The sequence below is a fragment of the Anguilla rostrata genome, chromosome 17, assembly GCF_018555375.3.
Source record: "Anguilla rostrata isolate EN2019 chromosome 17, ASM1855537v3, whole genome shotgun sequence".
NCBI lineage: Eukaryota > Metazoa > Chordata > Actinopteri > Anguilliformes > Anguillidae > Anguilla > Anguilla rostrata.
In genome coordinates, this window is record NC_057949.1 from 24,762,282 (window position 1) to 24,789,470 (window position 27,189).

General features: G+C 48.7%; 1 protein-coding gene across 1 annotated transcript in view; it reads left to right on the forward strand.

Annotated features, from left to right (window-relative positions):
• Window positions 1–27,189, forward strand: part of kcnt2b (potassium sodium-activated channel subfamily T member 2b) — a 54,437-nt gene that overhangs the window by 14,511 nt on the left and 12,737 nt on the right. Inside the window, exons 2-18 of the mRNA XM_064315481.1 lie at window positions 5,817–5,896; window positions 6,175–6,277; window positions 7,345–7,398; window positions 7,913–7,961; window positions 8,998–9,057; window positions 9,576–9,650; window positions 10,635–10,718; window positions 14,579–14,673; window positions 15,253–15,433; window positions 16,976–17,140; window positions 17,479–17,615; window positions 18,090–18,153; window positions 18,607–18,715; window positions 21,615–21,723; window positions 23,128–23,184; window positions 24,905–25,057; window positions 26,570–26,823. Coding sequence (XP_064171551.1) covers window positions 5,817–5,896; window positions 6,175–6,277; window positions 7,345–7,398; window positions 7,913–7,961; window positions 8,998–9,057; window positions 9,576–9,650; window positions 10,635–10,718; window positions 14,579–14,673; window positions 15,253–15,433; window positions 16,976–17,140; window positions 17,479–17,615; window positions 18,090–18,153; window positions 18,607–18,715; window positions 21,615–21,723; window positions 23,128–23,184; window positions 24,905–25,057; window positions 26,570–26,823 — 1,829 coding nt within the window. The remainder of the gene's footprint in view (window positions 1–5,816; window positions 5,897–6,174; window positions 6,278–7,344; window positions 7,399–7,912; window positions 7,962–8,997; window positions 9,058–9,575; window positions 9,651–10,634; window positions 10,719–14,578; window positions 14,674–15,252; window positions 15,434–16,975; window positions 17,141–17,478; window positions 17,616–18,089; window positions 18,154–18,606; window positions 18,716–21,614; window positions 21,724–23,127; window positions 23,185–24,904; window positions 25,058–26,569; window positions 26,824–27,189) is intronic.

Below are 27,189 nucleotides of genomic sequence, written 5' to 3' on the forward strand. Positions count from 1 at the left end.
CAGGTCAATAAGAGTATACTTGGGCTACAAAAATTAATTCCAAAATTTTTGCTTTTGCATGAACACTTAGATACGACGATCTTTTTAACCACAAGTATAATACATGCAGTGCGCAAAAACAATACACAGTACATTTTACATACTCGTGTACAAATGTAAGAAAACGTTGCAATGTTCCTTCCTTCAGCTCATAAAATAGACTAATTATGGGAACAGCAGTAGGACAGAACTGTTTGCAGGGTACAGAGGTGTTGTGGGATTTCCCGTGAAGGATATTTTATCCTACAGGCCACACACAGACCAGCACAGTTAATACTGGCAGCAATAATAATAATAATAATAATAATAAGAATAATTTTTTTTTTTTTTTAAACCCGCTGTTTTTTTGGCAGCGGCGTTTCTCCTGCCTGACGTTGCGGAACAGAAGCGAGAGGCGCCGTGGGTGTAACCGCCTCTCGCGTCCATTACGCCTGGCGCATCCGAAACGCCCTTCAGACCCGGGGTCTCAAACTCAAATCAGGAAGGGCCGCAGCGCCTGCTGGTTTCTTAAAAATGCGTTTCTGCATCTAAGTGTTCAATTTAAGTCATCGTTTGGCTAAAGAGTCCGCACCCCTCGTTAGGCTGAAACTGGCTGCTGATTGAATGGGACAGAGACCGCGGCCCCCTGGGAACTGGAGTTTTTTGACACCCCCGCTTTAGACACATCACACCTCTAAAGGCTCTCCTCCGTCACCCCTGTGCTATCCATCATACCCTTCACACCTGAAACTCCTTTCACATAATTATCACCAGTAATGTTTTCGAAAGAGATTTCGGTCTCAGTGGGGGTATTCCCGGTTAAATAAAGGTTAAACAGGACAAAGTAAATAAACATTAGACTGAGTCACTCTTGACTCTGCAGGCCGAGGCAGGGAGGAGCATGCCTGTCTGTCACGGCCCCTGCAAGCTCCTGATTGGCTGCTGAGCTCCTGTAATTACTACCATCACAGCCCTGCAAGCTCCTGATTGGCTGCTGAGCTTCGGTAATTACTACCATCACAGCCCTGCAAGCTCCTGATTGGCTGCTGAGCTTCGGTAATTACTACCATCACAGCCCTGCAAGCTCCTGATTGGCTGCTGAGCTTCGGTAATTACTACCATCACGCCCTGCAAGCTCCCGATTGGCTGCTGAGCTTCGGTAATTACTACCATCACGGCCCTGCAAGCTCCCGATTGGCTGCTGAGCTTCGGTAATTACGACCGTTACCAGCCATAAATGCTTTCCTCGAACTCGCAAGCTATGGCTAACAGCGCTTTGATTGGAGGCTCTACGTGGGGCGGGTGCTGCATTCGGCGTCAGCAGGGTCATAGTGCCCCGGGTTTCCCGTCCCTTCCTGTCTCGTCCCCCCCCCCCCACACTTTTAACGAACTCGCGATGACCGACCCCTAATCTCCCACGGCGCTGTGGGGGGGGGGGGGGGTCGCCTCAAACTTCCCCGCCCCGTTTCGGAGGTCCAGGTTAAATACCCCCTTCAGAGAAACAACAGCAGTTCAAGTGGCTCTCAATTCTGAATGAGCTCTGAATGGACGACGATAAAAAAAATTTAAAAAACAAGCTGCAAACGGTCCCACGGGGGGGAGGCGGATATAACGAGGAGAGAAGAGAGGGATGGAGGGTACGAGAGAGGACGAGAGAGCCAGGAAGAGAACTGGGGAGTGATGGTAAAACAGAGAGAGGAGAAAGAAAAAGGCCATGCTTTGTCTCGATCATGATGTGAAAGGGAGGTGAAAGGGTGAAAAAGAGGATGAAAATAGAGAGATGAAGGGAAAGCAAAAGAAAGCAGAGAGAGAAAAATGATGGATGGAGAAAGATGGATAGATAAATGAAAATACTTTTTTTCGAGTAAGTCGATTGCTTCAAGACACGCTTCTTCTGAAAAGCGTTTGCGGTAGGCCATGTTCAAATGGCACGTCATGTCAGTAAACTGTAGAATTTTTGTACATTTCCAGAGAAGGGGAAACACAGACAGCTTGTAGGAGCAGCGGGGAGTCTGACGCGAGCGACAGACGAGACGCTCGTGAGAAAAAGGAAAGTGTTTCCCAGCAGGGGGCCCCTGTGTGAAGCGCACAAAGAGGAGAGGAATCAGCCCGGAGACCAAAGGAACAGCTCTGCTACCTGCCTCTCCTGCCCTCCCTCTCTCTCTCCATTCTCTGGGGGCAGGGGGAGGGGGCCACAGGACGGGCAGGGCGGTGAAGACGGCTGATGTCTGCTTCCACAGTGCTCCTCGTCCTCATTGATTTTTTTTTTTGTTGTCGTTGTTGAGGAATATGAGCTGGAACTAAACAAACAATCGCAACACAGTGGCTGCCCCGCAAAGAAAAACACGATTTTATAAAGCCATCTAAAACAAACGCTCACAAACGCGACCTAAAAAATCCACCACCACTACCACTCATGGATTACGGAGACTACTATACTCTTGTGTACAGGGTATATGTATCAGATATGTGTCTGTAGCATTTTAATAGGTCCAGGATTTACTCTGGATCTGTTATATGCAAAATGTTGGTGTCATATAAGCCCATGTGGGCCGGGCATCCATGTGATGCATGACACAATAATAAAACTCATCCATTCATTCATTCATTCATTCATTCATTCATTCATTCACCACTATCGTTTCTAACATTCACGTCGTAGGAGAGAGAAAGATAGACATGAAATTATTTTTTAAAAAGCTTGCCTTAGCACCAGTGGCCTGGACGGGACGGGGGGGTATCAGGAGCCGCGGTGCCGGCGCTGCAGCTACCCGACCCGGAAGGAACCGGGTTTCGGACCTGCCGCAGCGAGCGAGCCGACGCCTTCCGTGGGGGGGGGGGGGGACCGAACGGAGTACCGGCTCGTTCCAGGTCAAGGGGCGAGAAACAATTAGACAGCGAGCGCCTCAGCCACTCGTGCGGGCTTCCGCGCGTCGAGCCCGGGGCTTAGCGGGTCAGCCACTTCACCGCTGTTTCCGCGCCAGGGGGGGTTCGGTTCACGCCCGCTTGGACAAACGCGAGCACGAGAGCCAATACCCTCGTTTGAACCCAGAGCCCGTCCGTTTGAAGCAGCCGATTGGGGTGACCTGACACGCCTGACACCGTAGGGGGCGACAGAGAGGGGCACTCAGGGGGACCCAAAGCCCTTTCGGTTCAGCCAAAGCCGCCGTGACAACTTAAGGGACGGTGATCTGCAATCAAATCCGCCCAAAACCAACCGAACAGGAAAGGGTCATTCAATCAGAACTGCCAAACTACCTGAAAATTAAGAAGAAAAATTTGACTTCCAGAATCCGATGAAAGATCGTATAAACAGCCCCCTGAATTCAATCAAAACCACCAGAACAAAACTGTTACTCAGCACCGATTGCCTCACCTCCTTAGATCCACATTAGCTGTGGATTTTAAGGTGAAAATAAAAGGCCGCAAACCCTGAGGTCATCCAGGACCAGTGCTGACCACCACCACCACCACCCCTGTACTGCAGTGGATTCATTAAGGAAGGTTTTGGGGGGTTTTTTTGGGGGGAACAAAATCCAGAGAACAGCACCAAGCTCTACACTGTTGTTATCTCCTGCGTGGCTTGAGGCCGTCACAGCAGTGAAGGGGCGCACACAGTTAATTAGCGATTGCACGCGGAGGCCGAAGCCGTTTTGCTGTTTGATTGTATCGCTCCCTCGAGCTCAAGGGGCCCGAGTCCTTGTTCGGCTTCGCCGCTGCGGGGGCTGCGTCGCTCCCATCGGGAACGCCAGGCAGGTAATTAGCCGCAGTTTCCAAAAATGTAATTGATCTCTCTCTCTCTCTCTCTCTCTCTGGTGGTAAAAACAGCCCCTCGCTACTCTCCACTTAAAGCCATTTATACCCCTCCCAAGGGCTGTTAATTACAGCTTAATTAACCCTGTAATTACAGGACAGCTCCTAATGTTTAACCGTTTGCTGACTGTGGGGTTCACCGCTCAAAAGCAATCCCATACGCGAGACTGTGGACGCGGCTGCCGTGGTATTAGCATGCGCCTATGTGTGTGTGTGTGTGTAAATATATGCGAGCGTCAGTGTGTGTGTTTTCTGGAGAGGAGAGTTTATCTATCCCATCTACTAATCTATCCACACATATTTTTTTTTAAAGTCTCAAAAATTACTACAGATTGCTTTAAAGGAACAGTTCACTTCTGGAGTTTTAAAGATTATTTCGGATTTTGATTGTGTTTTTGATTGGCCCAGACCTGTTTTTGTGTGCGATGAAGGGCATTTTCGTTATTTTGATAACTTCCTACCCAACCGCTGGGTTTAAAATGGCTGACATGAGGCATTCACGGGTTTGTGGTCTAAAGCAAGTAAATGCACTTCAGGCAAAACATCCCACATCATGCACAAAAACCACCCGGGCCAATTTAATACAAACACTAAACACATTAAAAACACAATGAACACATCAAAGAGCTTCACCATCTCTACAGACTGCTTACAGACCATTTCAGTTTAAATATCAGTACCAAGCACTGAGAGGTCGTCTTAAACAAGCTGTCTGTGTCTCCGGTCTGTGCTTCCCCAAGCTACTGCAGCTACTAAAGATAACCACCCTGTGTGCATTTGTCTTGATCTGCGTGAGTGTCTGTTTGTCTCCATCTGTGTGTGCATGTGTGCTTGCCTCTATCTGTGTGTGCATATGTGCGTGAGTTTGTCTGTGTGTGCTCCTGTGTGTGCATTTGTCTTCATCGGTGTGTGTGCTTGTCTTTATCTGTGTGCGCGCATGTGTGCGCGCGTTTGTCTTCATCTGTGTGTGTGTGTGTGTGTGTGTGTGTGTGTGTTCACACCCGTGCATGCCCCGTGTTGTATTTGATAAGACTCTGACCACTGGGGATTGCTGCTCCGTCACCATAGCAACAGAGAGCATCATTGGGGGGCTGCAGGGAAGTGTTTGTGGGGCCACAGTATGGGGTCTTGTTTTCACGCTGGCTGAGGCTCCTCCAGGAAGCACATATGCGCATGCACACGCACACACACACACACACACACAAATGCGCGCGCACTCGCCAAGCTGGGGAAATTGGATTACTGTTTGTCCATTTCCACCGTTTAAGGGGAACAGGGAACCAGCTGTGATGGCGGCTATCCTTCTCTCCGCTCCCCATGCTGCTGGACCGGAGGAGAGCACGGACGCGCTCGCATAAATGATTGATAAATGCTCTATAAATGTTTGATAAACGTGCTATAAATGTTTGACAATTGTTTGATAAATTATCCATAAATGTTTGATTGTGTGTGTGTGTGTGTCTGCGTTGTGAATGTTTGTGATTGTTGGTTTATGTGTGTGTGTGTGTGTGTGAATGTTTATTTCTGTTAGTGTGTCTGTGTCAGTAAATGTTGATTTATTTATGTGTGTGTGTGTCTGTGTTTGTGAATGTTGGTTCATTTCTGTGTGTGTGTGTGTGTCTGTGTGTTTGTGAATGTTGGTTCATTTCTGTGTGTGTGTGTGTGTGTGTGTGTGACTGTGTTTGTGAATATCACTTTATTTGTGTGTGTGTGTGTGTCCGTGTTTGTGGATGTTAGTTTATTTCTGTGTGTGTTTCTGTATTTGTGAATGCTGGTGTACTTGTATGTGTGTGTGTGTGTGTGTTTAGGGAGGATGTCTTATCAGAGATAAGGATAGATACAAGATAAGGAGGGAGACTTTAGGAGAGGGCAAAACATAATTTGCTAATTAATATAATTGCACCTATTTATTTTACAGTGTACTGCACATCTAACTCTCTTGCTCACTGTCTGTCTCTGACTCACTCTCTCTCACTCTCTCTCAGGGTGCAGGTAGAGTTCTATGTGAATGAAAACACATTCAAGGAGCGCCTGAAGTTGTTCTTCATCAAAAACCAAAGATCCAGTAAGAACTGCATAGGGATTTGTGAGAGTGTTGGGGTGCAGCGTGTGCGTGTGTGTGTATGTGTGTGTGCATGTGTGTGTGTGCATGCAGAGCACTGAATGATTTCTTTAATTCTTCCCCTGATGTGTAATTGTGTGCTCAGACTGTGATGTCATACTTGGCCCCGTGATCATGAGTTGTCATTGGCTAGTGACACATGGCAGGATTGGGGACTGCTCTTGCCGCCCGATTGGTTGCTTTGTGTAGGGCTGATGCTCTGATTGGTCTCATTCCTGCAGGTCTGAGGGTACGGCTGTTTAACTTCTCCCTGAAGGTGCTGAGCTGCCTGCTATACATCATCAGAGTGCTACTGGACGACCCGCGAGAAGGGAGAGGGGGCTGGTGAGAAAGAAAGAGGGAGCGAGGGAGGAAAATGGAGGAGCAGGGGCAGAGAGAAAGGCCAGCTGGGAGAGGGGGGGGGGAGAGCATGATAAAGGAGGAGAGAGCAATGAAACAGCGAAAGTGAGGGAGAAATGTGGGCGGAGATGCAGGTTCGTCTCCCAGGTGGGGACCTTGAGCAAGGTGCTTAACGTGAACTGGCTCAGTGAAAAATATCAAGCTGCAAATGGACTGCATGTGAAACGAGCACAAGCTGCGCAAGAGCTGTGCTCTGGATAAGAGCGTCTGCCACATGCCTGTAATGCAAGTCGCTCTGGATGAGAGCATCTGATAAATGTGTGGAGAGTAGATGGGGGAGAGTCTTCTGGAGGAGAAAGAGGGGCCAGGAAGGCTACTGTCCTACAATCCACTGCCGATCTTCCACCACAAACTGAAAACCATTTAATCTGAGCCCGGGCCCAGCTAACGTTTAGCATGGCTCTGCTAAATCAAAAGCTGAATCCTCGAACACATTTGCTTCTTAATATCACTGCGTTCTCCATCTCCCTCTTGCACCTGTTGGGACATTATATTGCACAGTTATGGCGTGCCTACCAGGGGCTGCGACCCTGCTTACCCATGATCCGTCACCACTGTTTGTATGCTCTTATGCAAGTCACCCTTGGACAAGAGCTGGTGCTAAACGGCTAAATATAAATGCAATGAGAAATAAAACACTGGAAGTGAGAAACAGGAGAAATGTGAGAAGGGGGAGTATGTGTGAGAGTGACAGTGATTTATTTATTTATTATTGTTTATGCAATCCCTTTAAAAGGGACAGCGCGCACTGAACCTGTAGACTTAAGAGGAGGCAGCCAGAGCCATCGAGCTCTAATCTCTGATCTAGACGTTCCAGTTTCTCTATTCTAGTTCCAGGTTCTCAGCGTGCAAGTCTGACATAAGCAAGCCTGGGCAAAATAAAGAAGCAACACGTAGGCTTTCATTACATCGCAAGACCCTTCCGGAATCCACAAGCTGTTGTCTAGGCAACCAGGCAGCGTGCTAATGTGTGTGTGTCTGTCTGTGTGCAGCTGGGGCTGTCCTAAGCGGAACTCGTCTGAACAGCCTTGGGGTCAGTTTGACTGGTAAGCATCCCCTCTTCGGAAAAAAACGGAAAAAAAAAACGGCTACCCCTACTGGGGTCACCCCCAAACCCCCAGAAACAGCCATTTCTATGGGAGTTCCCCACCCCACCCTACCCCACCCCAAAAACAGCCACTTCAAAGGAAGTGGGGCTAAGGGGTAGGATGTTTCAGACCCCACTCCACCCTTTCAAATTAAATAGAGATCAGTTAAAATATGGCTTTCTATTGATATCGATGTTTGATGTTTTATTAGTTGCGGTCCATTGTTATGGAATGGACTGTAAACTGACAAAACATAAATTACCAAGGTAAAAAACATTGCAGTCTTTACAATGCTTTCATGTAATTCTTTGATTAAAAGGCTACAAAACCCATCATTAGATGCTGTTGACTGGTGTGCATGTATTTTATTAGCAGTCAGAAATTGAACAGGATGCAACACCTGCTCCCCAAAACCCCGCCCTCATCTCTGAACCCCCGGTCTATGGACCCCCCTGTCTCTGTGTCTCTCCAGGTCCCTCATCATTTGGGTGGACAGACCTCTCCCTCTATGGGCTCTTCAGGTAACACGATCCAACCCACATCAGTACACTCAATGACACAGTCCCACCCACCACACTAGTATACCCAATGACACAGTCCAACCAAACACCAGTACACTCAATGACACATTGTCCCACAATATCAGTCCACTTAATGACACAGTCCAACCCACTACACCAATAAACTCAATGACACAGTCCAACCCACAACACCAGTACACTCAATGACACAGTCCAACCCACAACACCAGTACACTCAATGACACAGTCCAACCAAACACCAGTACACTCAATAGTCAAAATACACTGAAATCATTGTCACAATATAGCATGAAAGCATAATAAAGCAGGTAGTGATTTACCTTACTGAGAATATTATACAATAAGCATGCAAAGGTATATCTATGATCCACTGGCAATCTCGGTCTTAATACACGTTTGCCAAATTTGTGCACCTTCACCTGCATTTGTTATTCTAAAATGTGTTTGGGACGTTTCTGGGTGTGGCGCTCTTTTCTGTGTGGGGAGGGGTGGGTGTGGCTGCAGAGCTAGCTAGCAGAGAAGTCCAGATACAGCAGAGCAAAAAGACGAGTCGACAGGGCTCGTTCAAGAACCAGAGTCGACCTTGGGATTGCTTTTCCTCGGTGGCCTCAGCTGAAGTTCGCCAAGGGGATGAAAAGCAACGCGGAGTTGGCTTGTGTTCTGCTGGACCAGCTTGATACTGTTACTGGCAGTGTGAAGCTGGCAACGATAAGGAATTCTCGCAAGGGTCTGAAATGTTCTAATTTAAAGTTCCAATGATAAAACCGTGATTACATTCAATATAGTGGAATTGTGCTATAATTGATCCTGCCATCTTACTGACGCTCACCGTTGCTCATTTCACAGTACTAAAATTTACCTCTGGCTATCCAGCTAGCTACGTTAGGTGCGCTGACTTCTCTGCGTGAATGGGTGGGGTTGAAGAGGGAGATGGAGACTTCTTTGATTGTAAGCTTATTTCCTCTCTTTCTCTCCCTCCCTCCCTCCCTCCCTCCCTCCCTCCATTCCCTTCTAGGTTCTTGTGGCTTTCATTAGTTTTTCAGAGACCATGTTGCTGGTGTACCTCAGCTATAAGGTAAGGCACTACGACAAAGCGTCCTCGTCTGGTGTAGTGACAAGTGCAGATGTGGTGGTGGCGGTGGAGGTGGAGGAGCAGGGAGGCGAGGTGTGGAAGCGCAGAGGAGGTGCAGGGGAGGTGCTGCTCTCGGAGCAGGACGCTCCCCTTGATCTCGGTGGGTATGCGCCGCCGCGGCGGTGGTGGCGGCGGCCGCGGTGGCCGCGGTGGCCTGCCCCCACGCAGCGCTGCTGAAGGTCAGCCCCGTGGCGCGGTCGGGCCGGGGGGAACTCCGGCCCCCATGCTTCGGCCTCGCCGCGCGCTAACACAGCGCCGAGACCGGCGGCGCGGAAACAAACGAGTGTCCGGCGGAGGTGCGGAGGGGAGCGGCAGCCTCTCTCCCCTCGCCCACGCTGCCTCTTCGAAAAAAAGGCTGTTTTTATTTCGCCCGCTGAGCCCAACAGAAGACTCCCTTCTGCGCTCAGAGCCCTGCCCTTGACCCCTGACCCCTGACCCTCTCTCTGTGTTCGCGTTTCCAGGGAAACATATGGGAACAAGTGCTGCGAATTCCTTTCATTCTGGAGATGATCAGTGCTGTTCCATTTGTAATTACCGTAAGTACCACACACATTACTACAGTTAACACACACATTACTGCGAGCACCACACATATTACTGTGAATACGACAGCAGACACTTCCCGTGTCCGCGTGGGTTTCCTCCAGGTACTCTGGTTTCCTCCCACAGTCCAAAGACATGCAGGTTATGTTAATTGGAGAGTCTAAAATTACCCCTAAGGTGTACTCCTGCCGTTGCCCTTGACCAAGGCACTGGCCTCAGAACTGGAGCTGGTCCCCGGGCGCTGCACTGTGGCTGCCCACTGTTAAATGCAGAGGACGAATTTCACTGTACGTACATGTATATGCACGTGACAAATAAAGCCTTCTTCTTCTTCTACTGTGAGTACCACACATATTACTACAGTTAACACACATATTACTGAGAGTACCTCTCATATTACTGTGAGTACCACACATATTACTGTGAGTTCCACACATATTACTACAGTCAACACACATATTACTGTGAGTTCCACACATATTACTGTGAGTTCCACACATATTACTGTGAGTACCACACATATTACTACAGTTAACGCACATATTACTGTGAGTACTGCACATATTACTACAGTCCACACACACATTACTGTGAGTACCACACATATTACTGTGAGTACCAGTCATATTACTGTGAGTACCTCTCATATTACTGTGAGTACCACACACATATTACTGAGTACCACACATATTACTACAGTTAACACACATATAACTGTGAGTACCACACATAAAACTAAATAAAATCTTACTTATACAGCCTTTACAACAGAATTAGGAGTGTCACAAAGCACACACAGGCACTATAAAATCAAAACCAAAAACGAAAGCAGTTCCTTTATATGCATGGGCACTTGTATGTCGATGAAAGTAAACTCTGACACCCCTCTGACCCAATCAAATGACTTCTCCATTCCCTTTCTCTTTTAAATATCTCCCTCGCCTTCTTCTTCTTTTCCTCTCGTTCTCTCCCTATAGGTGATTTTGCCCTCCCTCAGAAATCTGTTCATCCCTGTGTTTCTCAACTGCTGGCTGGCCAAACATGCCCTGGAGAACATGATCGTGAGCTCCACCAGAACGCCTCCCTCTCTCTCTCCTCTCTCTGTCCGCACCTCATCTCCCATTCTCTCTCTACAAATCCCTCATCTCCCTCTTCTCTTCTTTTGCTTTATCGCACCATCTCTCCATCCGTCCATTCTTCCATCTCACACTCTCACACTCTCTCCGCGTGACTGTTTGTCTACCCACCCCCCCCCCCCCACCCCTCTCTGGAATGGAACACTGATTTTGTAATGTTTTACTGGTATTACTTTTTATTTTTTTATTTTATGTTCTTTTTGTTTTATGTCTTCACTTCTGTTTTGTCAGTCTATTTCAACTTTTTTTTTTCCTTTTTTGTAAATAGTGGGGATTTGAGGGGATTTTTTTCTTTGTATAATTATTAATATAGGGAACTTAAAAGTCTCTCTCTCTCATATTCATCTCTGTATCTCAGTCTCTGCATATACTTCTCTCGCTTGCTGTTTTTCTTTCTGTGCCTCTGTCACGCTTCTCAATGCAACCCAAATGGGAATTACTGGCATTACAATAAACCGCGCCGTGCTGCCAAATGCCAAAGCATTTAAAACTCGTAACGACAAGACGCATACTGCTTCTCGGGGCTCCTCGAGGCTACCGAGTGGTCCATCCTGCTAAGGCGCTGTTCCAGTGCGCGGACGGGCCCCACAGACTGGTAGCAAATCCAGACAGCCCCCAGACAACTCTATGACTGGCAGCCCAACACGCTCATAATGACTCATAATTATCCCTGCCGTCAGCCAGGGCTGGGAGGGTTATGGTCCTCCCTGATGACTGAGTTTCGCCACGCGCCACTGCCCCCTGCTGGTCGGTCGAGCACCTGCAAGTCAAACGGCTGAGCTGCAGCAAAATTGTTTTCTTCAGATTCATGTGCGCGAGCCGGGATGTCTCTGTTTCTCCCTCTCTCTCTCTCTCTCTCTCTCTCTCTCTCTCCGTCTGCCTCTCCTCTCCAAACAGAAGACAGTAAGAATAGGTCAACCTAATAAAATAACAGCTCTCACTTTGTCGTGCCAGAGATTTCCAACACGCACGCTGCTTTCTGAAATGATTCTCCTGCGCCATGCGACAGCTTCATTTCAGAGACGATGCGCTCGTGACTCGGTTAGCAAACGGGGCAGAACTCAAGCTGCAGTCGACACTCCTGAGGAAACTCTGCGCTTAGCTCGCAGCCCCCCAGGCCACTCGTCCCTCAGAAAAGTTTTTTTTTTTTTTCCATCTCTCAGCCCCTCTCCCCGTTTATCACCAGCTCTTTTTCATGGGTATCAATTTCGCCAAAACCCTCCTGTGTCCCCCCCCCCCCCCCCCACAGATTCAAACCTGGAATCTCCACTCGGCCCCTGTGGCCCCTGCAAATCAGTTTCTCAGTTTCTCTCTCTCTCTCACTCTCCCTCTCCCTCTCCTCCCTCCCTCCCCTCTCCCTCTCTCTCCTCCCTCCCTCCTACCCTCCCTCTCTCCCTCTCCCCTCCCCTCCCTCCCTCCCTCCCTCTCCCTCCTCCTCCCTCCTCCCTCTCCCTCTCCTCTCCTCCCTCCCTCCCTCCCTCCCTCTCCCTCCCTCCCTCCCTCCCTCTCCCTCCCCTCCCTCCCCCTCTCCTCCCTCCCTCCCTCCCTCCCTCCCTCCCCTCTCCTCCTCCCTCCCTCTCCCTCCCTCCCTCCTCCCTCTCTCTCTCCTCCCTCCCCCTCCCTCCCTCTCTCTCTCTCTCTCTCTCCCTCCCTCCCCCCCTCCCTCTCCCCCTCCCTCAGACAGCTTCGACGCTCTCTCTGTTCCCTCCTCCACACTGCTTATTGGGGGACACATTATATCTCTGCTGCTTGCCTTTGCTGTCGTCCTGCTTTCATCTTTCGTCCTGCTGCTACTCCTGCTCGTTCCCCCTCTCCTCGCCCGCCAGCCCTTTCTCTGCTCCTCCCCACGGCGCCCTCACCCCCCCCCCACCACCCCCCCATTTCCGCTGTGAAACAAGATGGGATTTTTTAGATTACTGTGTGTTTTTCCGCTCGCTGGGCATTGTCCCTCTCACTCTCTGTCCCTTTCTATCTCTTTTTCCTCTTTCTCTGTCTCTTACGCGCTCTCTCCTTTTTCTCATCAATCTCTCTCTCTCTTGCTCTCTCTCCTCTTTCTCTGTGTCTTACATGCTCTCTCCTTTTTCACATCAATCTCGCTCTATCTCTCTATTTTTCCCCTTTCTCCGTCTCTTACACGCTCCATCCTTTTTTTGTCCATCTCCCTCCCTCCCTCCCTCTTTCTCTGTAACTCTGTCTCTTCCCTCACTGCCTCTCCTTCCATTTCTCCATCCATCCCTCTCCCACTATCAGGTTTTAATGTGACCTAGTTTTACGTTGCATTTCCTAACCGTAATGAAAAATAACAATAAGTATTGTTGTATAGTTTCTCATGCTCTACTTCTGGATAGTAATTGCTACAGTACATCTGTCTCTCTATAATATCTCCAGTCTCTATTGTATCTGTAGTCTTTATAATATGTTTGGGGAAGCATCTCTGTCACTTATACACTTATTACCTAAAACAGACCAGTCAGTTCTTAAAGTGGCTAGTACTTATTTTTTGGTTACTAGTCTCTATTCCAATTGTTACTAGTAAGTATTTTAGCTAAAATATTAGGTACTAGTTCTTAATCATTGATTAGATTAAAATTAAAATTAATTGTATACTATTATTTATTAGCTACTAATATTTATTTCCTTCGTTACGAGTTTTACTAGTCAAAATTAATTTGATACTAGTACCTATTTGTTCCTCTCCAATGAAATATTTCCAAGCAATTAGTACACAGACGACATGATATCTAATTTACTGTAAAATATTAACGAAGGCCATGGGAAAGGGAGTAAAACAAACTCAGCTAAGGTTAGAATGTTCACTTCAGTTATGATCAAACCTCCTGGTATGTCCTAGCCACTAGCTCTGCTAATTTGTTTTATGTTCGCTACAGACAGGCAGCACTGCTGAACTGCTTGAAGAAAAACTTGTATGACTTATCCACTAAAATTTTCACAAGATAATCCGGTGGGGGTTCAGGCCAGGGTCGTCTGTGAAGCGTATTGTGACAATTGTTCGTGAAATGCGCTGTATAAATAAATTTCGATTTGACGATTTGATTTGACCGATTCCACATCAGCTGGGAGTTGAGACGTGGAGAAACGTACTGGCTCTACACTGAGGAGACACAAACTAACGCTGCAGCTGCTGCTACAGAAGCCAACCGGAAGCAGTTTGAGCCAGAAAACCACAAACCTGGCAACATAGGTTCAGGCAGTCTGCGTCATGTTCATGCATACATTCATCTGAATATTTTCCCTACTAGTTGAATTTCAAGATCAGTAACTAGTACTTTGATAAATATTCTGCTCTCACCAGTGGGACTGTGGTAGGGAGCTGTTTGCTGTGCTGCCAGATTTGTACAGAAAACTAGCCCCACCCCCCCCCCCACCACAGGGTGATTTGAATGTTGTCTCACACGCATTTGGATGGGAAAGCTTGGGTATCATCATACTTAAAATTTAAATTTGGGAATGAAATGTTCTCAAAATTTTTGCTGGACATTTCTCACATTGGGCGAGTGAGCGAGTGCAGTTCTGTCCTGATCTGCCGTTGGCTGCGGGCGCGAGCCAAGCCCCTCCCTTTCTGGCCGGCAGCAGCGTCCGCAGCTGCCGGCCAGTCTCCAGAGCCTGCCGGCAGCCAGTGTTTCGTGTGATTTTTTTTTTTGGGCCGTTTTGGGCCATTTTTATAATTCGGTTGATTCCGACTGATTCTGTTGGAAAGGGCCGGTGCCCTGTGGCTGCATGGCGTCAGAGCAGCTTGGTGAACTGAACTGTCCCGTGTTTTTCAGAATGACCTGCACCGGGCCATCCAGCGGACACACTCTGCCATGTTCAACCAGGTCCTCATCCTCATCTGCACGCTCGTCTGCCTCATGTTCACCTGGTGGGTCCCACAAAGCGTGTGTGTGTGTGTGTGTGTGTGTGTGTGTGTTTATGTGGGTGGGTGTAAGTGTCTGTGTTTGTGTGTCTGTGAGTGTTTGTATGCATGTGTGTGTGTGTGTGGGTGTATGCGTGTGTGCGTGCGTGTGTGTGTTGTGCGTGTGTGCAGGAGTGTGTATGTGCTTGTGCGTGTGCGGTGCGTGCATGTGTCGCATGTGTGTGTGTGTGTGTATGGTGACTGGTGAGCCAAGAGACAGCTGACCTTTTCACTACTGACAGTTGAGTGCTTACTCAGGATAGGCTCTCCACATTGTACACACACGCACGCACACACACACATGCACACGCACGCACGCACACACACACACATTATCTCAATGCTGAACTCATGGTAATTGTCTCTCCATGTTTTCTTTGTCTTCCCTCATCTCACTTCATTCTTCTCATCTCCTTTAAAACTCTGTCATACCTCTCTCCCCCTCCCCCTCTCTCTCCTTCACACACACACACACACACACACACACTCTCTCTGCCTCCCTCCCTCCCTCCTCCCTCCCTCCCGCGCTCTCTCCGTCCCTCTCAGTATCTGTGGTATTCAGCACCTCGAGCGAGCGGGGAATAACCTGACCCTGTTCGACTCGCTGTACTTCTGCGTGGTCACCTTCTCCACCGTGGGCTTCGGCGACGTGACCCCCCAGATCTGGCCGTCGCAGCTGCTGGTGGTCATCATGATCTGCGTGGCACTCATTGTGCTTCCCATCCAGGTGAGAGACCACACCCCCAACCCCTGCACTTCATTCAGACTACACCACACACACACACACACACACACACACACCTGCAACCCTATTCCCTCTGTGGGGAGGTGGGGGGGGGGTGTTTAATGTGTGATGTGAAAGGAGACTCTGTCGGGGGGGGGGGGGGGCATGTTTGAGCCGGACAGGAAATGGCACATGGTCACACACTGTCCTCCCTCTCAGTCTTTCATCTGAAAATACCCCTGACATTTACTACACCACCCACCCCCTCCCACCCCACCCCACACCAAAGCCCTCCATGTATATGACAGTCTCTATCCTTCCAGCTGGGACAACACAGAGAACCGCCCCCCCCCCTTACCCCCACACCCCAACAAACAAGCTACATCCCTGTGGACACCACCTTCTGCTCTACCCCCCCACTATCCGCCACATCCCACAATCCTCTGCTCTCCCTCTGCCAACATTACTGCTGTAGAGTATCATCTAAGCCCGTGCCTCTCCCTCCCCTCTTCTTTCAATTTCCACTTTCAAGATGCTTTGTGGGTGATATGAGACGATGAAGAAGAGGTGAAAGGAGACAACAACAACAGAGGGGGAATTATCCCCATAGCAACCACAAGACTGTGGATATCAGCAAAGGGATTATCCCCATAGCAACTACAGGACTACATGTATAGATGACGAGAGGGAATCCCCCATAGTGTCTGATAGTCTTTAGGGACTGGGGCAACAGAGAGGGATTATCCCCATGGTGTCTGATAGTCCTTAGGGACTGGGGCAACAGAGAGGGATTATCCCCATAGTGTCTGATAGTCCTTAGGGACTGGGGCAACAGAGAGGGAATTATCCCCATAGTGTCTGATAGTCCTTAGGGACTGGGGCAACAGAGAGGGAATTATCCCCAAAGTGTCTGAAAGTCATCAGGGACTGTGGCAACAAACAGGGAATTATCCCCATAGTGTCTGACAGTTGTCAGGGACTGGGGCAACAGAGAGAAAATTACCCCACATGTCTGAGAATTCTGAGAGACTGGAGTATTAGAGAACATTATGTCCATAGTATCTCCTATTACAAGAGATTTCAGACAAGAGGGAATTATCCCTGCAGGGTCTGATAACGATGAGAGACTTCGGAAGACTGAAAAGCGAATTATCCGTATGTTTATTTTGTATCTGTTTTTAAATTAATTTTCTTATCTGTCCTGGCCTGTTTTCAGTGGAGGGAGGGTTAGTTCTGGTTTCATATTTCCTTACTCTGAAATGCTTTGGCAGTCCAAGAAAACTAAAAAAGCTATTTGAACGCTCTGCACCCTTTGAGTCTGACAGTTAGAAGCTCTCTCCTTTCCCTACACCATTTCCAATCACTGTTTCAGTCCCAACCGAAATTTCTTTCCTGACATGCTATATTTGCGCCAGAGAAATGACTAAAACTTGGAATTCACTTTCTAAATTCAATTAAATCTCTCTCTTCCCCACTCTCCTTTCTTCCCTCCCTCTCTCTCTTCCCCCCCTCTCCTCCTCCTCCTCTCTCTCTCCCTCTCCTTAGTTTGAGCAGTTGGCCTTCTTGTGGATGGAGAGACAGAAGTCCGGGGGAAACTACAGCCGATACCGGGCCCAGACAGAGAAGCACGTGGTTCTGTGCGTGAGCTGTCTGAAGATAGACCTGCTCATGGACTTTCTCAATGAGTTCTACGCCCACCCCAGGTTGCAGGTCCGTTCCCATGGCAAAGCTCCATCAGCACAGTAACCATACCTGAGGGCGGGATCCAAAACAAAAAAAAAATAAAATAAAAAAAAAAAAAGCAGGCCCACACTCGACCTGAGGATGTTCTTGGGGATCCAGAAGGGTAGTTCCGTGCACACACTGTCCTTGGGCACCGTTAAACCCCAAATCTGACCCAGGCCACAGCTTGAGTGTAGATAGAAACTGACCCAAGGTCAGTGACAGAACAAGTCTTCCTAGGCAGCACCTGAGCCAACTATACCTGACACACAGCCAGACTGTACACGTGTGTGTGCTCACAGTCGTGTGTGTGTGCGTGTGTGCAGGATTACTACGTGGTGATCCTGTGTCCGGCAGAGATGGATGTACAGGTACGCCGGGTCCTGCACATTCCACTGTGGGCCCAGAGGGTCATCTACCTGCAAGGCTCCGCCCTCAAAGACCAGGACCTCATGAGGGCCAAGTGAGTGACTGCACGCAGACCCTCTACGGAAACCAGATGTTCTCTTCCTGCGTTCCTTCCTCTTTCCGCTATATCGCCTAGCTACACGACGTTCCAGCTCGCAAGTCCCTAGCGCTACGCTACAGGTCGTGAATGTCCATGGAGAGGGCATCGCCCAGGACAGAATGTCCACTGCCACCGGTTTTGCTCTTGGCCACAACTAATCCTGAATATTCGCGAGATGCACAAAATTGGAATGCCCACATCTACAGACCTACAGGGTCAGATTATAGCTCATGTTGGCCCCGCCCTTCTAAGGTCGGGGCCAATTTTGTCATGTGGGTTTTTTTCGTCAACTCTTTCTCACCCGACTAACTCTACCCTCTCTTTTTCCTGATTTCCGTCCGCGTCTGCTCTCCCTTTCCGCTAACCCGCCTCGTCCGCGTCGGCCTGGCTCTTGCCGTGGCCCCGCCCCTCGCCTGCCATTGGCCGCAGGATGGACGATGCGGAGGCCTGCTTCATCCTCAGCAACCGCTTTGAAGTGGACCGCATCGCCGCCGTACGTTTCCTTTCCCCTCTCTTCTGTCGTTCAAACCTCTCTTCTCTCATTCAAACCTCTTCTGTCGTTCAACCTCTTTTCTGTCGTTCAAACCTCTCTTCTGTCGCTCAACCTCTCTTCTGTCGCTCCTTAGGCTTTCTGAGGGCTTCCTCCCCTCCCTTACTCTTTCTCATCATCTTTCTTCTTTTCTCATCGCTCATGCAACCCATCACTATTCACCAGCCGTGTACAATTCTCTCCCTCTCCCTCTCTCTCTCTCTCCATCTCTCTTTCCCTCTCTCTATCCCCCTCAATATTAAGTGCACCTCTCACAGTGCTGGAATTGAAAAGGTCAGATGACTAAGGCAGCAGACAGAGGATGTAACTGCTTGTTACGGGGGCTAATGGCTCTGATTTTTTGGAGCTAATGGGCTTGTCTCCTTCTCCCCCCGTCTCCACGCCGTCCTCCCTCAGGACCACCAGACCATACTCAGGGCCTGGGCGGTGAAGGACTTCGCCCCAAACTGCCCCCTGTACGTCCAGATCCTCAAGCCGGAGAGCAAGTTTCACGTCAAATTCGCAGGTCAGACGAAAGGCTGACGTTTGTACAGAATGCCGCAACCCAACAATGTGTGATGCCTGCACGGCGCTGCTGTAACCCAACAGTGTGTTGATCCTTACAGAATTCTGTAACCAAACAGTGTGTTGATCCTTACAGAATTCTGTAACCCAACAGTGTTGATCCTCATGGAATGCTGTAGACCTACAGTATTTCATCACTGGCCGAGATGGGAGTCATTGTGTGTGTGTGTGAGAGAGAGAGAGAGTTGTCAGTGGTGTAATTTGCAAAGATGACTGTACCCCCTGGTCCAGCAGTGGCAAAAGGCCAGCTACAGCCAGATAGTCAGTTAAACTGAGGACAAATGCTGAGGACAAACCCACCAGCTGAAAACACCTCTCCCTGCATGATGCCATGTCCAATTATAACCCTTCCCTGCATAACTGACGCTGGCAGAGTGTGGGGTGGCTATCAGGCTGCAGGCTCATCCGTGCACTGGAACCCAGCATCTTAGCAGGGTGGGCCACCCAGCAACCCAACGACACCCATGCAAATAACTGCAGTCACAGAGCAACATAAGCCAGCAAGGCTGAAGCGTGCTTCACTAACTAGGCCAGGCACTATACATTTGAACCCCGGGTTCAATCCTCGGGACCCAGACGTTTAAATACACTTGGACCCTGGCTTTAATCCTGACACGGGGCGCTTTAGGAGACGCCCCACTCGGGATACAAACCTGCAACCGCCTGGTTACATCGTTCCATTTCCACCTCACAGAGCTCAGCATTAATGCGTAACAGTCGATGTGTCCCATCGAGCCGCATTTGGGCACTGGACACAGGCGCCTTGATTCTGGTCCTGAGAACACTGCACTGCCAGGAGTACAGTGATGTATTCTGTCTCTCTCTCGGTTTACTTTTGAGGACAGGAGGGAGTGGGGGGCTGATGGGTCCTTGAATCTCACTGATTTTCAGTCCACATAGTTGCTAGCTGCAGTTGATTCCTGTGCTTAGCACCGACTGCCCACAGAGCAAAAGGCATGTCGATAGAGACACACGCACACAAACGCATGCGCGCGCACACACACACACACACACGCCCATACAGGTGCGCTCGCATGCACGCACACACAAACAAGATGACCTGCCGGGTTTAATCAGTGTTGCTGGGATAGGTGTAAGTACCCCTGGGGGGGGGTGGGGGGGGTGGGGGCGGAATTCACAGAGAAGAAGACGAAATAGATACAGTACAAAAACGCCACCTCAGAGGGGAAAAAACAAACACAATTATCACCCCTCCCCTCCCCCCCTCCCCTCCGTCCTGCTGGGATGTGCCCCAGTACACTGGGCGGTAGTGCTGTCCATCAGGATGCATGTTCCGTTTCATATCTGTGATACAAATTCAGGTTTTATGGCGACGATTTCAGCATAAATACTGGTAATGGCCGGCATGGCAATGCTATTTTCACACCCATCGTCAGAAGAAGAAACCGTTTATTTATTATTTCGCGCCCATTTTCATAAGAAGAAACCATTTAGGCTACTGTTTCACACCCATCTTCAGAAGAAGAAACCATTTTTTTTTTATTGTTTCGCACCCATCTTCAGAAGAAGAAAGCCATTTAGGCTATTGTTTTGCACCCATCTCCAGAAGAAGAAGCCATTTATTGCATATCCACAGGAAGTGCGTGTAGCCCTGGTGTGCCTTGTCAGCGGTAATTACGACAGATGAGAAAACAAGCATTACAGGAGAGATAAAGAGGCCTTTACAGATTAGCTTATTCTCTCGCTCGATCAATTAACTCGTCGTGAGTTAACGAGCCTGCCTTCCTCCCGGCTCCTAATGGGTTTACTTCAGTGGTACCAGTAATCATTCCACACAAGTCGCACAAGTACACACGCACACGCACTCGTACGCACACACACACACGCGTGTGCACCTGCATTCACCGGAGACATGTGCGCGCACACACACACACATGCATGCATGCATACACAAGCGTGCACACGCTTTTTTTTTAACGTTTGGATTTGGATGCTTACAGCCTCATTCGTTTCCGCTGAAAATAACCTACTTTTATACGGGCTGAATATCAGCGCATTAGCAAACGTGACTCAGCGCTTACACTTCATGTCAGCCGTGACATTATTTTAAACAGGATGTAAGAAAGCCTGGCAAACACCAAAGAGGAGGGGAATTAGAAAAAGAAAAAGCTGCAAGCCAGCTGTGATGCGGACTGACTAGACTGCAAGATAACGATGTGTTTAGACGTGTGCAAATGTGCTTGTGTGTGACACAGTGTGTCGGGTGTGGCTGTGTGCGCGAGTGCATTAACCAGTGTGTAACCTTACTGTAGCAGGTCTGATGCTGTGCAGTGTGTGTATGTTTGTGTGTGGTCTCACTGCTCTGTCACTGTGTCCTGTGTGTGTGTGCGTGCTCGTGTTTATGTGTGTGTGTGTGTGTCCGTGAGTGTGTGAGCCCGAGAGTGTGTGTGGTCTCACTGCTCTGTCACTGTGTTCTGTCTGTGTGTGTGTGTGTGTGTGTGTGTGTGTATGGTCTCACTGCTCTGTCACTCTGTCACTGTTCTGTGTGTGTGTGTGTGTGTGTGTATGGTCTCACTGTTCTGTCACTCCGTCACTGTGTGTGTGTGCGTGCTCGTGTTTATGTGTGTGTGTCCGTGAGTGTGTGTGGTCTCACTGCTCTGTAACTCCGTCACTGTGTGTGTGTGCGTGCTCGTGTTTATGTGTGTGTGTGTCCGTGAGTGTGTGTGGTCTCACTGTTCTGTCACTCCGTCACTGTGTGTGTGTGCGTGCTCGTGTTTATGTGTGTGTGTGTCCGTGAGTGTGTGTGGTCTCACTGTTCTGTCACTCCGTCACTGTGTGTGTGTGTGTGTGTTCTCACCACTCTGTTACTGTGTCTGTAGACCATGTGGTGTGTGAGGAGGAGTTCAAGTATGCCATGCTGGCCCTGAACTGTGTGTGTCCTGCAACCTCCACCCTCATCACCCTGCTGATACACACCTCCAGAGGACAGTGAGTATACACACACTCATACTCACACACACACACACACACACACACAATACACACACATGGGCACACGTACACAGTACACACACTCACACTCACATGCACTCTCACACACAATACACACACATGGGCACACGTACACAGTACACACACTCACACTCACACACAATACACACACATGGGCACACGTACACAGTACACACACTCACACTCACATGCACTCTCACACACAATACACACATACACAGTACACACACTCACACTCACACTCACACACAATACACACACATGGGCACACGTACACAGTACACACACTCACTCACATGCACTCTCACACACATACTCACACACACACTCACTCTCTCACACACACACACACACACACACTCACACTCTCACACACTCACTCTCACACACTCTCTCACACACTCACTCACACTTACACACACGCATACATATAGACAAACATACATACGTGCACACTGTATGCACTGATAAACACAGAACATTCCCACTCACTCTAGCACGCACACACACAGACGGTCATATTGGGTCGAAAGTGCAATCAAATAGTATTTGATGGGAAAATCAACATTGTGAGCCTTTGGCACTAACGCGTGTGTGTGTACTGCTGTTTACATGACCGCACACTTTTTCTGAGCCATTAAACTGAGGAATAGAGTTTGTAGATAACATTCATTAAGCTTTCTGTCTTAACTCATTAATCCTGCAGTTATTACGAGTCACTGGATTAATTAATTAAACAGGAATATTTGAACAACTGAGCTGTTAAAAGCCTCTGTGAATTTGATTGCCAATTTCAAGTCAGGGTAAAAATGGAGAAAATTCTCCTACTTAACTATGTTGTCGTTCCTTATCTCTAATACAATAATGATCCTGAACCTGTCTTTCATGATTAACAGGCCTGGCTATCTTTGCCAGAATGACATGGAAGGGTCTTTTGTTTTTTTAACTTTAATTTAAAGCCAGACGAAAATAGGACTGTAATTAATCATTTTGAATGAAAGAGAAATAAAAAAGAGAAAGGTCTGAGATCTGATTTAAATGCCAACCTAAATGTTCTTTTTTCTGCATCACTAAAATGGCTGTTTATTACTGCAGTCTTTTTAATAATAAAAGTCAGGAATATTTTCAGCTCTCTGTCCTCTCTGTGGCTCACTAAGTCGTGTTGCTGTTGCTAAATCAAATTACTCTCTTTATATCATGTGGATCAGCTATTGCAGTGGCCATATTCTGTAATGGCTACAGTAGGAGATTCTCTGCTCGTCGTGTTTATATGAAGATCTTTATGCAGTTTGTGGATGAGCTATTGCAGGCAGCATAGCCCATCCAGTCAGCGTGCAGATCTGTGAAGCTGCACCTGCTCCTTCCCTCCTCTTCACACAGAACAGCACCCCCAGATGCTTTCAGACAACGCACAGGAGCCTTCCAGACCCTGACCAGGTGGGTTACATGCGTACACACACACACACACGCATGGATGCATGCACACACACACACACATGCATGCACACACACACACACACGCGCATGCACGCACACATACACGCACGCATGCACACACGCACATGCACGCACACATACACGCACGCATGCACACACACACACACACACAAACACACATGCATGCACACACACACGCACGTGCACACACATAAGCATGCACATACACAAAAGCATGTACACACACACACACATACACATGCATGCACGTATGCACCTACAATCAGACGCACACACGCATTTATATGTACACAAAACACTTACACGTACAGTCGGTACACAAACAACTATAAACACAAGCACATTTAGGCACATCCGCACTCACCTATCCTCACAGACACACGCTCACACCTCACTGACCCATGTGGTGTGTGTGGGTTTCAGGGGGGCGGGGGGGAGACAGGACAGGGGCACTAGCAGTGACCCCCAGCACACAGACACCCATATCAGTCTGACAGCCACTGTAATTAAAGCTACTGAACACTGGGTACTGAGAGTGTTTAACATTATCATGATTCCCCCCTCCAGTCACTCCCCCCCCCCACCCACCCCCGCCAAACATCCCTCCCGCACAGCTAACAGCCAATCACAGTCTCATTCCATAACAGCCAATGACATTTCGGACATCAACCCCCCCGCTACAGAGCCCCCCTCTCCCTGGGCTGCTCGCTGCTCTCCTTGGCTGTGCATTTAAAGAGTATTTAAATCCCTGCGGCACTAATAATGCATTTCTTGCATTTTTTATTTATCCGGAGATGTTCCCGGGAGCAGCGGCACTTCAGCGCATCCCTGCTCTATTTAACGGCCCCCGCACCTGTCTCTCCATTACGCTTCACACCCACCGCTGTGTCAGCGCACCGAATTACCCCCGTCGCCGTGTCTCCCCTCTCCCCCCCAGGCCTGCGTCTCCGTTCTATTTAAACCCAAATCAGCGTCGGCAGCACGCGAACATAAAGCACTCCCCCGCCCCCCGCCCCTCTCCCCTCTTCCCTCTCCCCTCCCCCTCGCCTATAGCTAAACAATACCATAGCAGCTCATATGTGAAGCACTGCGTTTGCATCGTCTCAAATTCAATCTGCGAACTAAATGCATTTTAATTAATTTTTTTTGTTGCACGCCTGCATGCATATTCTGTGTGTGTTCATGTGTGTATGTCTGCGTTATGCGCTCGTTGTATGAATTGGTGTGTGCGCACGCGCTTCTGCATTGTTTGCATGCGAGTGTATGAGATTGCGTCTTTGTGTGTGTGTGTGTGTGTCTGTGTGCATGCAGATGTTTATACTCCTCAATTGATTCATAAATTCCTATTAAAATGGAAAAGACACTACCATCACCACAGCCTCGATAAGTCTGACAAAAAAAGTTTTGTTTATCAGTTGATCAGTCTCACGTACACAGTACAAATTCCCAGGTAGGACACTCATGGTTTTATCCTTGAGCTTCAGTGTATCCTGCTGTATAAATACACACTGTGTGAAAATACAGGAAGCTGTGCAAGTCTCTGGGTAATGAGCCTCTGTTAAATGCCACAGTGTAATGTAACGCATTGTCAGCGTGTGGTAATGGGCTGTAATGCACCCATAATGCACCTGTACTGCATGTCGTCTGACCCGGAAACAGCCGTTCCGTTTTCTCACTTCCTTAATCAACGCACCAATAGGGAGGCCGGAGCCAGCTCAGCTGACCAATGGCAGCGCACCTACAGACGCTGCTCAGCCAATGAAGTGCATCACATCCGTCTGGAAGAGAGCAAGTTTTTCGGGGAGTACCAGGGCAAGAGCTTTACCTTTGCCTCTTTCCACGCCCACAAGAAGTAAGATATCGATTCTCACATACACACACACGCACACATGCGCGCGCACACACACACACACACACACACACACACACACACACCGTCCCCCACACATGCGTTCACATACACTAGGGCTGTCAACACTGGCCAAAAATGACGAGCGAATATTTGTTCTAAGTTTGAATATATTCTAATATAAATTACAATTTTAAGTGTTGAATTGCATGCCAGAACTTGACCAACATTTGGGCTGTGTTAATTGCACATTATGTCCACAAGTCGGCAAACCAGTGCAAGGACAGACATAACCAGCAGACATAAGTAGCATAGCTGCATTTTATCTGAACATATACACAATCACCGTGAAGTTGAAAAAACATCTAATAAACCTTAACGTGAACACTTTTAAGATCCACATATGGTACACTTTTATAATCAGGGGTTGACATAAGTGGTATGCCAGTACACATGCACAGCACAAAGATTAAAACGTGCGTGCAGCAATTTTAAGTCATAACGGAAAAGTGTACCTGAAAATAGATCGACCGACGTACCTAAAAATAGATTCAAAAAAAATTGTCAAGCATTATAATCTTTTTGCCGTGCAAGCACACTTTGCGTACCACTTATGTAAACCCCTCTTTACAACGATTTAGTTTAAATAAAATTACGGCACCCAATTTTCGAGAAATGTCACTAAAAGCAATTATGATCCTGAAGGATGATGTACAATGAAGTGCTATTACAAAAACCGACAAGTACTTTCCCGCGGCCTACTGGAGAGGGACTTGAGATCAGCACAGTTCTAACGTCACCCTGCCAAAATGCTGGTAGAAGTCCCCGAAACGCTAGCGTGGAAAAGAGAAAAAAGGTCAAAACTAACTTCTATGCCAGCGTCAGGCTTGCGTGGTTATTTTCCAAAAACAGCGGGCCGCTCACTGAAGAGGGCAACGCCGGTCTCTCTTCATTCGTTACGTTCTCAGCGGAAGAAAAGACGCGATCCAATCGCGCCGCGGACCCAGGGGGCTGGAATCAGAGTGTCGCGTCCGTCGGCGGCGTAGCAAGCACCCGCGCGACCCAGCGAGCGACTTCCGCTTTCACTGGCGGAGGCGATACAATGGCGGATTCATTTTTGGGGTTTAGCGCCGCCCTAAAGAAGGAAGACAGTCGCAATAAACACGCGCTGCTTCCCCCCCCCCCCCCCTTTTACATACGAAAGTACATTTTCCTGCTCAAATGTAATTTAAAAAACAATTTGAATAGCGTTTGAACAGTGAAACATCCACTGACAGCCCTACCACACATGCACATATACGCACACACACACAAACACACACGCGCACACACGCACAAACACACACACGCACATGCGCACACACACACAAACACACACACGTACATGCACACACACACGCACACTCACACACACACACTCACACACACTCACACACACTCACACGCTCACACACTCACACACTCACATGCTCACACACTCACACGCTCACTCAGTACCCCGTCTCTCCGGTGCAGGTACGGGGTGTGTCTGATCGGGGTGCGCAGGGTGGACACGGCCAACATCCTGCTGAACCCGGGGCCCTGTCACATCATGGGCGGCTCGGACACCTGCTTCTACATCAACATCTCCAAGGAGGAGAACTCCGCCTTCGTCAGGGGCCACCACGAGTCCCTGCGGGGCCCCGGGAGGGGGGGCGGGGGCAGCATGCCCCAAACCATCTACCACGGCCTGACCCGCCTGCCCGTACACAGCATCATCGCCAGCATGGGTCAGTGTCTCTGCTAACACACTCACTGTGTCACAATAACACACTCACTGTGTCTCAGCTAACTCACTCACTGTGTCACATTAACACACTCACTGGGTAACATTAACACACTCACTGTGTCACATTAACACACTCACTGTGTCACATTAACACACTCACTGGGTAACATTAACACACTCACTGTGTAACATTAACACACTCACTGTGTCACAATGACACACTCACTGTGTCTCAGCTAACTCACTCACTGTGTCTCAGCTAACTCACTCACTGTGTCACATTAACACACTCACTGGGTAACGTTAACACACTCACTGTGTCTCAGCTAACTCACTCACTGTCACATTAACACACTCACTGTGTCAC